Source organism: Schistosoma haematobium, chromosome 4, assembly GCF_000699445.3.
Source record: "Schistosoma haematobium chromosome 4, whole genome shotgun sequence".
NCBI classification, from domain to species: domain Eukaryota; kingdom Metazoa; phylum Platyhelminthes; class Trematoda; order Strigeidida; family Schistosomatidae; genus Schistosoma; species Schistosoma haematobium.
This window is the reverse complement of record NC_067199.1, coordinates 32,332,297-32,348,425: the sequence shown is the minus strand read 5'-3', so window position 1 is coordinate 32,348,425 and position 16,129 is coordinate 32,332,297. Positions and strand designations below refer to the sequence as shown.

Below are 16,129 nucleotides of genomic sequence, written 5' to 3'. Positions count from 1 at the left end.
GATAAATCTGATGATCTTAGTCGTGTTTTGGTTTTCGATTGCTATCTGTATTGTTTAACTTCTATTTTTATGAACTTATTTTAAATTTAAGTTTTATTATGAATTTCACTCTGGCTACTAGTATTTACATTTTATAGTTCGGGATATTTTATCGACGTGATTGGACCACGTAATATGAACAGACATTCTAGTATAAAGTATTTCCTCTTAAATAATAACCATACTATGTGGAACTTGAGTGATCATTTGCAACAATCCGTCATTTCAAGGGATTCACCCTCGTTAGATGTTTCTTATGTACTGTATAATGAGTTATTATCATAATTATTATGGTTTTATGTTTCACTTATGTAACATTGTATGTCTGCACCTCTTCATGGATTGTAAGGAACTCTGCTAGTAGATTTGCATGTATCTTAGTTATAAATTATTATACTAAGCTATAACTTAGTGTTTGTGAGCGGGATAATAAAAAATGTATTGATTTTACACGGTAAAAATATGAGTATAAGGTAGTATTGGTATTTCACATGCTGAGTCTATTTGATTAAACTCTATTAGCATATATTCTGGCAGTTCTGAGTTCCCAAATGATCATAAATTTCAAGAATTATTGATGTTGACGAAGATCTTCATCAAAATCGTCCCAGTTTTTTTAAGATAAGGTATTGTAGGGTAGGTATTAAGTCAGTGAGTATACAGCTCTGATTTATCTGCTTTAAATCAATATCAATTTATCTAGAAGTTGATATGATAAACTTTGTACTTCCTGTTTTTATGTAAAGAACAACTTCAGAATAAACCATCAAACTGACTTTGAGAGCACGAGATGTCTCAACTTTTGGTCAATGAAATTACCAATCCCTAAATAACGATTTTGTACCATCCAGTGACTTTAAAACAGTTGCTCATGCAACTTGGTAGTAGCAGTAGGAGTAGTAACAAAAATAATAATGGACCCGTTTAACTCCTAATGTATATATTTATAATTGAATGATCAATATTGTTCCATTAAGTATAATAGATACAAGTTATGCGAAACATTTTAACATGGAATAGGTTGGTAATTTTTGCTTGATGGCTGATTTTTCTTAATGTTTTCACAACAGTTATTTATATTTTTCGCACTAATCAAGCTTATGGAAATTTTAACTGAGAATAATCTGAGAAAAAGTATTTATATACCACACTAATTATTCCTAACACTGTCCAACAACAAAAAATAAAGGATTTTTCATGTTCCGGTATTTGTTTTAAGATTGTTTAATTTGTTTTAGAAACTGATTTCTACTTCAAGTGATTTTTCTATCGAAATTTCTGACTGCATTCTGAGTGTTAATAACTGGCTTGTTGCTTAATATTCAGCTCATCTTTACTATTTATATTTTTACTTCACAAAAATCCCAGAATAATGTGTCGTTAGAAATGAAGGAATCTGGTGGGTTTCAGTATATTGATCGTGATCGGTTACTTTTGGCTGTTCAAATAGCAAAACGGGATGCTAGATGTTTATCATCTAGTAAAATTGAAGACGATGAATACATTCTTGAAACAGCTCAAAATTTCAACAACAGTTCCCTTTTGTCTTCAGTTGACAATCGTCCTGTCCGAAAACCAACTCAAGTAATTCTCAATTAAAGAAACCATTTTCTGATTCATAATCTTCATATATGAATAAATTTTCTTGATTGCAGCCTAAAGTATAATGGAGTGTAGCATATATATTGACTCGATCACGTACTGTATTCATCAATCACTAAATAATAATATATGTTATGTTGTTTTGTTTTAGTTCTGATAGAGTTGCATTGACTTAGTTTCAAGTGTGTTACTTAAACTAGGTGACCCGATATCCCACTAATTTTCATTTACTATCAGAGGCAATTAATAAGAAATCTTTTATCCAGGATTCATCTTTACGTTCATTAGAGGTAAGCATTTATAACTTAGAGGCTGTACTAGAAAATGACCGAAAGAATTTGATTAGCACTAAAGAATAAACAAACTATTGCATCTTGTTAAGTGTTGAGAAGTATGAAACTTGGACTAAGGGTTCTTGTCGTATTCCTCGCAATTATTTAACATATCACCTTCCAAGTTTGTTTTTCTACAAGTCAACCTTTTGAAATCAGTTTAAATGTCATGTTCTTGCATGTTCGATTCTTAGTTGACGTCTTTTAGTAGTCCTCTGTAGGTTAAATTCAAACGTTTCCCCATAAAATAGTCAGAGATAGTGTAAACTATTTTTATTACAAATATTCTAAAATATTGAATAATGTTTCTCAAATCTTAACTAGAGTGGTTGCATGAATAAGCATTCATTCTTGGGTAGGTTCAGTTGAAGTATCTTGCTAGTACTGTGCATTTAAGGTTGCACGATTGTTGAAAAAGACAACCGAAAAGTTAGACTATCTGTTGACCTGTCGATAAAAAGCAGTACAAGAATTGATAAGTACAGATGTTTATTATCAAAGTCCATGTGTATATCATCTGTTCTAATAATATGACATTTTTACTAGAGTGAATAACACTTAGTTTATTACTGGTACCTAACCGTCAACTATAGTATATATTTTTGAGGATTAAATTTTCTTAAAATTTTAATATTGTTGTTTTGACTAGGTTATTAGAAGTACTGATCAGAAGTATAAATCAATTTTGAGTAAACCTAGAATACTTCCCTCAAGAAATGACTTCTATCAGACTACACGCAAACTCGCAACTAATGCGCATTATCAAACATTTGACGACAAGGCACCAGCTTGTAGTGATTCTCCTCCAATACGGGATACAGATACCTGGACTCCGAATCGTAAACGTGCTCTTCATGAACCAACTGAAAAGCAGCTCAGAAATTCACAGGTATATTCCCTAACTTTATACTGCAATTATCGGCGGAAAAGCTTTTTAGTAGTTACTACATTGCAACAATTGTTTTTAGAACAGCGCTAACTTAGTGGTCAATATTAATTAGCCAAAATACAAAAAAATGTTTTTTAAGTTGTAGTTTTGAAGGGAAAATGAAAAAAATATGAGCACTTAGTTAAATAAATGTTACTTTTTATGTCCAAGTTACTGAGCGTTCTCTTCTTAAATAATATACTGTTGAAATATAACTAAATAGTGAATATTACTCCGTTGATTTACTTTAACACTGCAGAAATCTAATAACGCTACACAACCAATATTTTTATTTAGGTAAATTAGAGTTTATCTGCTAATCAGATGGTAGTTTTATTGCTTACGTATTGGCCTCCTCAGCGTCGCACTTGGATAGATGAATTTTATGGTTGGATTGTTTAAACCACAATGGCTATTCGTTTTTTAATGCTAATTAAGTCAGTAAAACCTTGTTTATTTTTTACTAATTGTTTATCCTGACATAAGAGTGAGCCACAGAAGGACCTAAGATATACTCCATATAAATAGTTTTGGTAAAAAAAATAAAAGGAGAAAATTGCTACAACAATATAAAAAGAAGATGGCTCAAATAAGAGCAAAACTAAAAGGAATTCTATTTTTCTCAAAGTAATAATCTACTGTATGATTATCTCTTTATTTAATTTTGAACCATGTTTGATAAGTTGTTCAGGTCACTATGTTATATATTATCTAGAATTCCCATAAAGAAGTGATAATAAGCTAGCACAAATATTCTTGGTAGTACAATGTCGCATCTTAATACTTTCTTCGTTTGTCCTTAGTGTCAGAAGATACTGCTAGTATGGTGGCTGTTGGAATGACACTCATGATATTTATAAATGTCACCAAAGGTACGAACGAAGGACAATATCATGCAACCCTATATAACCTTGTTACTGGTTTGGATCAATCGACAGATGCCGTTGTATGCTATCATTCTACCTGAATGTCTTTGTATAGAGTTTTCCTTCAGAGGAGTTCTGCTTATCACATTTGCCTAGCTGAGACATTTTCACAAAATAAAAAGACCGATTTCGGGTTGATAGTGCAGAAAGTCTATCTCGATCAGTTTTAAGACCTTGATTTTCAAAGTGCTGCTTTTAAACCCCAGTATTCTGAAAGAAAGATTAGTGCATGGTCACTAGCTACTCTGGGAATACGTCTTTTGTCACTCCTCAACTACATTCTACACTAAACAGGTTGTAGATGTTGGCCTGAAAAAACACCTGTGTTGGCTTGAGTACTCTAGCGGTATCATAGTGCTTAAATAAACTACGATGAATGAAATCAAAGAATATGTACAACCGGTCATTCGACTCTTAAAAATTTCTATTTCATTGACCAAGTCTATTGCTGACCTATAAAAAATCTTTTTCGGAAATTTTTTTGTGGTTAAATGATCTGGATAGTATTCCCTTTTTTGTTTTGAAATCTTTTTTATGTAATAATACTTACTATTGTTGCTGTAATTCAATTATGTATTCTTGGATTTTATTATTTAAAATACTTAGGAATCTAGAATACGTCAACTACAAGCCAAGTTATCTCAATATTCAGATGCATTAGAAGAACTTCGGGCAAAGTGTTTGTCAAATAAAGCTCAATCTCAAGAATTAGGATCAACTTGTAAAGTACAGAAAAAGTCACTTTTAAAAATCCCTGCAAATCATTCAAAATCAGTAATCTCATCTATTATACGTCCGAAATCATCAGCTTTACGTTCTCACTTAGTTTGTAGACCGAATACACGAAATTCTAGTAAAATAATAAAATCTCATTCATTTAGTGGTGTCAACTTAACTCATGATAATTGTCCAATGTCTCCAACGTCCATTTCAACCAATGCTAGAGATCATTATGATTCAAAAGTATCTTCACTTTGGGAGCAAGCTATTAATTCACTGAACTTAGATGGATCTAGTGCTGTTACTTGTCAACCTGGAGAATATCTAAAGGTAATAAAAACCCGCTTTTATACATTTATCCTTCGAACTATATTTATTCATTTAAAGTTTGGGCTCCATACTGTGTTTGGTAAGAATGCTCGTTATTAAATTTAAGTTTATTTGTTTTTGTTTGGAAATGTTTATTTTAACTGAAAAAATATATAGAACAAGATTCATACGTTGACCAATGGGGGTTTATCAATAAATAGGAATACGCGATATAGAATATGAGTTTGTTGTAAGCGGATTATTTAAAATATCTCTGATTCCAATCTGAAATAAGGGGCTAAGCAGTGTCTTAATCGGATATGCTATTCCGACACAATAATTTTTTTGTCATGGCACATAGTTACCCAATTTTTAACCCTGTTTTCTGTTTCTATTTACTGAGCCATTTTTTACCAATCAGAACCAGAGTCCAGTGAAATCCTTGTGTACACTTACTGATGACCAACACATTCAGAACTCATCTAACCAGCTTACCATCAACGCGATAAAATCAAGTAATTCATTTCCTATGTAAATATATATATATTCTCATTAGCATACTCAAACCTATTAATTTTAATCACAGTATTGTTTTTTCAGTAATTGTTCCTTAAAAAAGTGCTTTAACTTTTGTTTGTGACTTATTAACATGGAACGATTTCAATGTTTGTTTTGGATTCTACTGCTTGAGAGGTCAAATGTATTTATTATCGTTGAGTCTTAGAATTATGATAAAGTAGCCGTCTAGTCCTTAACCATCTTTAGTAGCTGTTCAATCAATTTTCAATTCAATTGAATTTCCAAAACTGTAAACCTTTATTTAAAACTTTCAGCTAATAGGTTGAAGGTTAGCAGACAATCGGCTCCACCTACTTTGTTTTACTCAGCCAAATAATATTACAAACCTCGTCATCCCCTCAAACAGTATAGTTCAAGGCTGAGTATACAAACCTGTAGTTAGTAAGAGGTTTTCGATGAACTGAATTAAAACTAAACTTGAACTTGATACACAGTCATATTTTATAATTGATTGATCAGTGAGCAGTGACCAATGAAATGTTTGTCTAATCCTTTGATACTGGATGAATCCTATCAATCAAATTCTAATACAGCCACAAGTCAAAGTGTCTAGACATCACATTCACTATGTTGGGATGTTTAAGGGTTGGAATTTGTCGGCAAGAAACCGTGGATCCAGCTTATCTTCTAGTTGACACCTTCATAAAGCTAGGTTATGTGGGTCCGAATCCTATAAGTCGCGAGTAAGCTTTGCTGCTGTATGCCAACTAGGACAATACCTAGGTCCACAGTTTCCTTGTGAATACCTTCAAACACTAAACATAAGCTTTGGCTTTCCAGAATAACAATGAAAGCTCAGTAAATAAACCATCCACTTCAGAGAACTGTAGCGTTTAGTATTGTTACACCACTATACGATTTATCCTAACTTTTGGATAGATGAACTACTTTAGTCGTTCCACTCGTTTTGTCATTTACACATGTGACCTTAAGATGTGCGCATGATAGTATGTATCTGCACACTTTCTTGTATCTATCATACCTACAAATGTCGAATCATATTTTAACCAAATCGAGCAGCCACGTTTGTCATCTGGGCTTCACATTTCCTATCGTTTCTCTGGATATAAGAGTGCTTGAAATCAATTCCAGCCTAATTCGTATTCAGCTTTTTATTACTGCCATCACCTAAACGGGGTTAGCTTAAGTAAAATATACGGGACCAAACAGAGAATTTGTGTTCACGGTTCGTTCCTTCGACAATGTCATGGAGTCAGATCGTTACCATAGAGCTCAATAACACCTAATATTAGTCTTCAGACGGATCTCTTTAGATCTTTCTTCATTTATTGTGTCAAAAATTACTGCCATTGTGGTGACATTCATGACGTTTATACATGTCATTAAGTTACTTCTACTTGAGGTATGTACCGATAATGTTGTCCAGAAGAACAATGAAAGCTCCACATCCTAATCATTTAGGTCAGTGGATAAAACTCCAACAAAACTATCCACCTGGGCTACAAATCTCTATAAATTTTGGTCATAGGTTAGATACTAATAATAGTATAGTTGAAAATAGTTACCTTGTTGCTTTTCAAAAATAGCACATATCTTATGATTGACTTGTATTTTTATAAAATACCTACTATTATGTATACTCATATTACATAGATCTTGATGATTGTCGCGTACTTTGTTCTGCTGCTCAAGAACTTTTAAAACAAATTGATGAAGCTGAATTAGAAGAGAATGCTATTCGTCAGCGATGGGCTAATAAATTAACTTATATTCATGATGACAGAAGATTGCTGAATAATTTTCCTCTTATCAAGAAAGATGATTCAGTATGCAAAAATTATAAATCAGATGTGCTTTCATTGTAAGTTATATATATATATATATATATATATATATATATATATATATATATATATATATATATATATACCCTTAAATGAAGAATAATGTAAAAATTCAGTTCACTAATTTAAACACTCTACTTTCATTGAATAATACATCTCAAATTCAAACTTCACTTGATCTACTTCGTTTACCTAGCTTTGTAATACTTCAAGCTCTTATTAAATTAGAACTAAAAACTTAGTAAGTATATTAAACTATAATTAATTACTGATCTATATGAAACTATTTCTCACTAAGTTTAATTTGCCTAGGAAATGATAAATTGAGCGTTATAATTGAAAGGAGCTTAATGATTACTCATTATTTATGCCCATTAATTGCAAAATAATCGATGATATGTATGTATATCTGTACTACTTTACTGTTGAAAACATTTATCAAGTGAGTTATTTGCAAGGTGTAAAATATTTTCAATATTTTCTTTATTTAGTAAAGCATGTAGAGGAAATTAAAAGTAAATATTACTAAGGTTAAACGAATAATTCTCGAATTATTTATAAGTCTGTTCGAATCAATATTTCTCACAACTGAATATTTGCTCAATCAATCAGCTGCCATGTTGACATAGTTTTTATTGAAAACCACACAGGCAATAGCATGACTTATAATCTGTGGCATATTTGATAGAGTTGAACATTTATATCACTCGTTTGGCTAACCAGATCTACGAATTGGTAAGGGTAGTATATGACTACTATTCACTCTTTCCAGTATTACATACACGAGAGGTTTAGTTGAGGCCAAACTTTGTAAAAGTCAATGAAGCCGTTCTTTGTTGATTTCAGTGATTAGTTTTACTAAAGTTTCTTGGCTTGTGTTTCTTGAACTATGTTGTTAATTAGTGTTTTTGGTGAGATGGTTTTACTGGATGTCCATATTGATGTTCATATATTAGACTGTTATCATACATGTAATGTGCAAGTGAACAATACTGAGCTTTTTCTAACCCAGGATGTAGAAAATAATATTTAGATGGATGACACAGTGACCAATAATCATATATTTAAACTGTTCATCCACAGATGTACTCAAAATAAAAACCAGTACTTGAGAGTTGAAACTACTGACTACCAATAAATTCGCAATGTCCTTGGAAGTAAGGTGAAGAATTGGCATCGAACGAATAGGTAAGACGGGTTATTTGTTCACATTAATGTGAAGAATGGCTCTAGTGGTGAATATCTTAAACGAGAACTTGAATTTTCGTGAAACAAAATAATAAAATGGTGAGTAAATAAGTGGTTTTTGGAGAATTTAAACATTTCCCATAGTTTATTAAATTCAACTATTCGAATGGATTATTGCAGGTGGAGTTATCTGCAACTTTTTTGTGTGTCCAGTGTAGTAGCACAGCCTGATATAGCTAAGGAATTGCCTAAATATAGTGAATGTTAGGGCTTAAAAAGAAATCTTTAATGAAGTATACACTGCAGTATGGAGTACCCACCTACTAAATGAATGAGAATATGACTAAGAATGCTGGCTACGACGTAATTCGCGAACATCAGAACGTTGCAAATAACCTCAGCTATTATTTTTCACTGTTAATTTTAATAAGTATTAAATTGTGCCTTTTGATGTTTTTTCTTTTATTCCATTCCTCGGAAGATCACAATTTCAACAAAATGACAAGTCAATTATCCGTCATGATACTTCAGCGTTTCAATTTTCAAAAGTAATTGTTTGATTATTTTGAATTGAAATTCAATTTTATCATAGATCTGATCCAGAATGGGATTATTTACACTGATTGATCACTGAATATTAACGAATAACACGTATTTAGTCCTTGATACTAATCGAATTCTATCGATTATGTTTGAATGTGGTCACTAGCGATTTGGTACCCTGTGTTCTATGTTTTGATGTTCTTTGGTTGAAAGCAATCAGAGGGAAACTTTGAGGTGTAGACCCCGGGCTATTTGGTAATTGTCAGTGAGGCGTACTTGTAACATTGATGGAACTGATGCTGCCTGCGGAATTCAAAACCGTGGCATTCACTGTTACAATCACTCAAAAAGTAGTCTCCAAACTCCAACTTGATAGCCTGATCAGCACTAAGAACTGGAAATCTATGAAATTTGATACTACTTAGTTACCAATCAGTTTAAAAAATCTCGATCCTACTGGAGATTAGTCGCAACCCGAATAGTTCAACGGTATCATCCTTGACTACAGTGGGATGTGATATAAAATTTCATGAGAAGCATCATTTCCACGAAGATTGTATACTCAATCTGTTGATTAGTACTAATTAGTATGAAACCTAGATCTAACAGGGCTTCCATCCGATTCTCTTCAACCGCCTTACACCTAAATCGAGATGTTAAAAATAAAGTTAAATTTTTATTTGATTTCTATTCGACGTCAAATTAACCTGTCAAAAGATAGATCATTGCATAACTTACGCACGTTGCGTAACACGAAGATAATACATGAAGTAGTACATGTGTTCTATTTATAAATTACTCAGTTTGAAATGCTTAAATAAATAAGCTTTCTATTTTTATTTACACTTAAAAAATGAATATTTATATTTAATTCATGCATGCTGAGGGTCCAGGGTCAAAGTGACATCCACTCCAATGTCAAGTCTTATAACTCATTAGTCGAGAGAACACTCAATTCCCTATCCACAGTCTGTCAGTTCAATTCCAATTATAGTTAAGATTTCTTTTCACTTTCAAACATGATATAAACTAATGATTAATAGCTTCTAAATATTTCTTCGAAATGTTGTATTAATAGGCTATACAATTATTTATTCCATATCTATACATGTTAAGTAATTTCGTACTCACTCTTGGTTGTCTTCTTTGTCACAATTGGGTTGATTTACAAATTACACTATGTGATCAACTCTCAATGTTATTTAAATATCATTTACTGAGTATATTTTCAATGTGAAATATTTCTTTGTGGAGTAATGTACCTTCATACTAGGTCTAATATTGTGTTTTGTCAACAAGACAAATACTAAATTATTCTGCAAGACTATAATTTATGGACTAACTAATCAGATTTAGGATAACAGGTATTGGATATTTGCACGAAATTCATTCACCCATTTGTCTAAATAGAGTATTGACATTTTAGCTTATGTCAGTTCGTGATGAAAACAATGAACCTAATTCCTAACCATAACCATCTGTTTTAAATCATAATCCTTATTCATCAGACTGTTTTGTAACCTTTGTTTAGCCCTAATAAGTAGATAGACGTTCTCACGGTCACTAGGGCGTCGCTCAAAGGTCGTCCATAGATTATAGTCTCACGAATTATTCCATATCATTTCATGTATTATGAGATAATTCATTAGACTAGAATATTATTCTAATTACAATTGTATAAAAAAGTTTGAAACAAGGATAATCGGGATTTCAAAGTATTTGTTAGTTTTTCTTATGATTATTTTTTTCATGTACTAAATTGTAGTGTCTAGTCTTATGTCAAGCCCGCACAGGTTATCGTAACCTCCGGACAGACTGATTTATTGACTCTTTTCATGTCACATTTTGACTTTGCTAATTATTCGCTTATTAACAATGACTGTTTTTAAATGAGTGTATGTTTGTTAATTGCTTACCCTATTCATTACGTGTCTTTAGCTTATCTTTGCTTGACTATGAATGTTGAGTCGCGCTTGATCAGGTTGAGTTGCCTCCCTCACCTTCTCTTCTCCCCGTCGCTTCGTTTCCCATATTTCCGACGACATTCTCTGCTTCGTTCTCCCTTCGCCTTCTCCATTTTGTTTCTTTGGTTGTCTGTCCGGCTCAGCTAGTGTACGAAACATACGTATTCAAAATACGTTATCGTATTTGACTTATTCCGTTATTCTCTAAGGTCGATTAAATTGATAATTATGTATGAAGGTAGTCGGGATGTGTATTTCGATAACATCATTTGTACGTTCACACCTCAGTCAGATACTGGGCCTCAAAAAGTAACTAATATTCTTCAGCAAGATGTGAAAAGTTTTTTTTTACTGTATACCTTTTTTGTAAAAATCGGTACAACCATATAGTAACATTTTTAGGTTTCATGTCATAAGGGTTATCAATAAATGAACGTTGCCTAACAACTGTTAAACATATAAACTTGTACTTGGAGAATGAGATATATTACTATTAATTACTTTAATCAATCAGTTAGTTGTAAGCAACATAGAATATATTTGCCTTAGTTCAAGTTACCACAACAATATGGAGTTTTAGAAATATTATTGTGGTATATGCCACTTATGCTGGCAAATATAAGCATGCATCACCAGTCGAAAGTAGAGTGCCTGCCAGCAGAAGACTGGGTTGAAGGGAACAGGAAGGGAGATAGAGAGCAACTGTAATAACGACAGAATTAGAAGAATCATGAAGCATGTGTTAGACAACTGTAGGAAGATGTGCAAATAATGTATTTAGTGTATGGTTTTCATATGTCATGAAGGCTTTATGTAGTTTTGCATTACGCATTAAATTGGTTTTCGTCACCAAGTCTTCATTCACTACAGCAGTAGTGTCAGAAATAGTAGGAATCATTAGACATAAACATTGTGATTCAGGAAGACTAAATGAAGTGTTAATAGTTTTAGAACACAAGATCTAAAGGTAAAGAAAGAGTGACTGCATCTAAGCTGTGTCATTCAGCGTCTCTAATTGTTGGTTACATTAATCCTGTGAACCTAAAACTGGTAGTCCACACCTTCCTATATGGACTGTCTAACAATCGTTGAATCCATGATATATTTTGTCTTGCTCATACCTAGTTTTCATCTAGCCGGCAAACATCACATGTCGAGATAGGTGCTGGTTATGCATACATAATACATTTCTTAATCACATGAATCGATGAAGATTTATCCACTCACCAACCAATTAATCACGGTTACATCAATCATTGTGTTGAACTAAAAAATTACTATAAACTAAAACTGCTTAACAGTTATTTAATATCAGAATCATTTATATAAAATCTTTAAGTTTCTTCATGAAAGATCTTTAAAACGGAAAAGAATATTATCATCAATCAATACTTTATTTTATATTCAAACTTAAGAAGAACAATCTTGAAATATTTACCCTCAATATATTCTTTTAACTTCTTTCTTACCATCTCTTCTTTTCTTTTATTTTTCATTAAAGTTTTTCAAGTAGTTTTTTTTTAAAGTGTGAAACCAACCAACATTTTTAAAAAGAAATTATTTTCTTATTTTATTTTATCTTCAGATTTTTAATTATCCTATCTACATTCGGAGTATGTACAAATATTATCCACATATAATATACAATGTTTAAATTTATGTAAAATGTAAAAGTGAATAATTTTCTTTCTATCTCCTTATTATTCATAATATATTTATGTATTTACAATTTATTATTATTATTTTCATATCAAGTTATTACTATTTAATATGTTACCATAGTAATTAACTAATTGTATAAGAATTAGTGTTTGATTATTGAAATATAATTTGCTTTATAATACTTTTACTCTTGTAATTTCCAAGTTTCAGTTTATTGTTTTCTCTTTTGTTCTTGTTAGATCGTTTATATCATTATGGTTTTAATACTAGTACTACCACTACTACTACTACTACTACTACTACTACTAATAATAATAATAATAATAATAATAATAATAATAATAGACATTGTGTATTTTTCTTAAAACGATCATTGTAAAATACTACTAATAAAAATTATATATAATTGAGCGATTTAATTCAATTTATACAAGTTAACATTGAATATCAATTTTGATAAGAATGAATATTTCATAATTGTTTATTGAATTGATAAAATCAATTAATCAGTTCATTTGTACGATTAGAATCTATATATTAACATGTTTTTTTTAATTGCACTAATAATTAGTGAAATAGAATTTTTAATCGGTTAGGTGTTCAAGTATAGAACTCCTAACTACTTTCCTTTCACTTTTATGAAACCAAACTGGGATATGTTCCCGTAGCCAGCGTTCGCTTTCAACCCGGATACGGGGATATATCCCATATTGGAAATAGAATTTGTTTACTTATTTTTTTTTAAATATGTACTTTATATTTTAATTTTTACCTACGATTCATGATAGAAATATACTTTTTCAATTATCATTCTTTATTTCAATAAAATTATTAATCATGATAATTAATTTTGTTTATTTAAATGATTATTTTTATTGAGAATAAAAACAAAAAACATAACTGACTGGTTTCAATTCATATTTTCTTTATTACCATTAATCTATTTTCATGAGTTCTAAACACTATTTCAATGTTCTGGAACTTTCCCTCTCAAACTTTATTTATTTGAGACAAAATTTTATGATCTCATTAATTCTATCGGAATCTTCGCTACACTATGATACATCTATTTATCCTTAATCACCCTCTTATTGTATAAGTATGTTAATATCTGTAATAATGTTGAATTTTAAATATTTTAGGTTGTAAGCAGTTGATGAGAACCTAACGAAACAAAATGAATTCATATTATTCTGCACCAATCTTTGTTCTTGCTCTCTTTAAGATAATAAAGGGAACTATGTGTATGAAAAAAAACGTTTTCTTTTACTGCACTTAGAAATTATTTTCAAATTTATCACATAGTGTTTCGTAACAATTTCGAATTTATCACGACGACAACAACAAAAAATTTTTTTTTCTGTTCTACACATTGATTTGGAATGTTTTTGGTAAAACGTTGCTGGTGCATTTAAGTTTGCTTTTTTTTTTAAAAAATTTATTTTTCTTAATTTTAGAATTTATTTTAATGTAAACAAATCAATCCTCAGTATGATATGACTTATTTATTTACTTTTGGTGTCATGACAACTAATAGAAGCTGTTTTTTCTTCTTACTGATGATGTTTAATTTTGATTGAAAATATTATGTGATTTAATTTTGTTTGATTGTCAGCTTATTTCTCAAATATCTAAGTTATTTGAAAATTACATTTTAATTAAGTATAACTTTATAATATTTTAAATAAAGCTTAAGTTTTGTTCAATAGTTTCAATGTTTTATGATTATAGGTGAAACAAAGGGAGAATATTGTAAATTTAGTCTTTTTATTTCTCAAGTACAACCCATGAAGCTAAGTGATTTATGACGAGAATATTTCAGTTTATAAAATATTCACAATTTTATTGTTTTACTAATGTGAACATTTAATAAATGATAAATTATGTACACAGTTTGTGATGCACTGTATTAAAAAAATATGCTCATTATGGGATTATCAATTCTGTTGTCAAGCCAAATCATACACCAATTTCACTCTCAGGATTGCACGATGTTATCAGGATGGGGTTGTGAAGATTATTATGTTTTTGATTGAGATTATGAATCGATCGATGTTAGACCACCATGGGAAACCTAGAAGCACTGGACGTCCGTTTCGTCCTATTGTGAGACCCTTCAGCAATGTGCATACACGAAACCAGGACCTTCGGTCACGCGCGCGAACTCTTAACTTCTAGACCACTGAGTCGATATCCTAACCTTGACCAATCCACGATATTAGTCGGGATTTCGTATTAAGTACCTGATATTTAATAAATTGATGAAAGCAGTTCACGATCTTGAAACACTGATCTAAGTATCATAAACATGGTTTATAAATGTTACTTGGCCGGATTTCACATGGCATATCATGTTTTACTGTGGGTCTGATTGGAAAGTGGAGAGGCAATTAGTTTATAACATGGCCGGAAAGTTTGAGAGGTAGTTGTATAAAACTGTCAACTATTTGTCCTCCAGTTGAGGTCTCATAGACCATGCAACTCAGCAGTAATCCGAGATGTTGTCATAAATAACTCAGAACATAGGTTATTGGAGGTCATATTGTAGTTTTTTATTATAGTTTTTATAAAATTGGGATAAACTGTCTGAAGAATTGTAAGTTTTACTACCAAGATTTGTAATGACCATTTCAAATAAATTGTACATTAAGTATATTAGTTAGACTAAATCTCTAACCTTTCTCTACTTAGTGGATATTGTATTTTCCTGAATAGGTAATTTATAAACCTATATTTTCGAATTTCTTCTTATAGAATGAAGCTTACTCGAAGGTGAAATCAGATTGTAATCACGTTGATAAGAAATCCAGTCCTCTTGCTCACTTTCATCCACTTATTCTTCCGGTTAAATTACATCGCCAGTTATTGCAATCGAAAATCAGACGAGATGTACACGCTAAAAACATTTGGTTTTATTTACTTCCTACAACAACTTTTAAGAACTTGCCAGATATTCCCGTTATTCGTGTCTGTGAAGACCTTACCAATGATTTAATTCAAGAAGCAGTTGATGAACTATATCAGACTATTGATCGTGCAGCTTCTGAATTAGTCGATGAATTAATTAAAGCGGAACTTTTTCCGGAAGCACCTGATATAACCTTATCATTTGATAAGTGTGATGATGATCCACATGGTTTGTCTACTCCTGCATTGTTTCATCAATCAGATTTAATAGCCCATGAGTTCGATGCTCCGGTGGTGTATAGAAACTGTAGTGAAAACCAAACGACCTCTAATGTTACATCGATACTTGAAATTGAACATGAACCTAGTATTTCTAATGACGAATCAGTAAATAGAATGTCAAATCCTGAACATACTTGTAGTATTAGTGAAGATATCAGCGAAAAATATACTTCAGAATTCGAAGATGATACTGTTTCTTAATTATAAAATTTTAGGTACATTGAAGTGGCTTTAAAATATGTTCCCCAAGGACTGTATTTCTCATTACTTGAAATTATATACAATTTCCTCTTTTATGCTAATAAAAAATACATTTCCTTTTTATATCCACATGTAGTATTTT

The 16,129-nt window shown here is 31.2% G+C and overlaps 1 protein-coding gene across 2 annotated transcripts; it reads left to right on the top strand.

The window, feature by feature from the left end:
* Positions 1-1,145: 1,145 nt before the first annotated feature.
* Positions 1,146-16,116, top strand: MS3_00007871 (uncharacterized protein). Of its 2 annotated transcripts, XM_035732935.2 has the most exons (7): positions 1,146-1,623; positions 2,623-2,862; positions 4,434-4,877; positions 5,260-5,371; positions 7,050-7,257; positions 8,910-8,976; positions 15,352-16,116. In XM_035732935.2, exons 1-7 carry the CDS (start codon positions 1,426-1,428, stop codon positions 15,985-15,987), a joined length of 1,905 nt encoding a protein of 634 aa, XP_035589921.2. In that variant the 5' UTR covers positions 1,146-1,425; the 3' UTR covers positions 15,988-16,116. The 2 variants fall into 2 exon arrangements, with proteins under 2 accessions (XP_035589921.2, XP_051066779.1); XM_051216214.1 differs by having other exon boundaries at positions 4,434-5,371.
* The last annotated feature ends 13 nt before the right edge of the window (positions 16,117-16,129 follow it).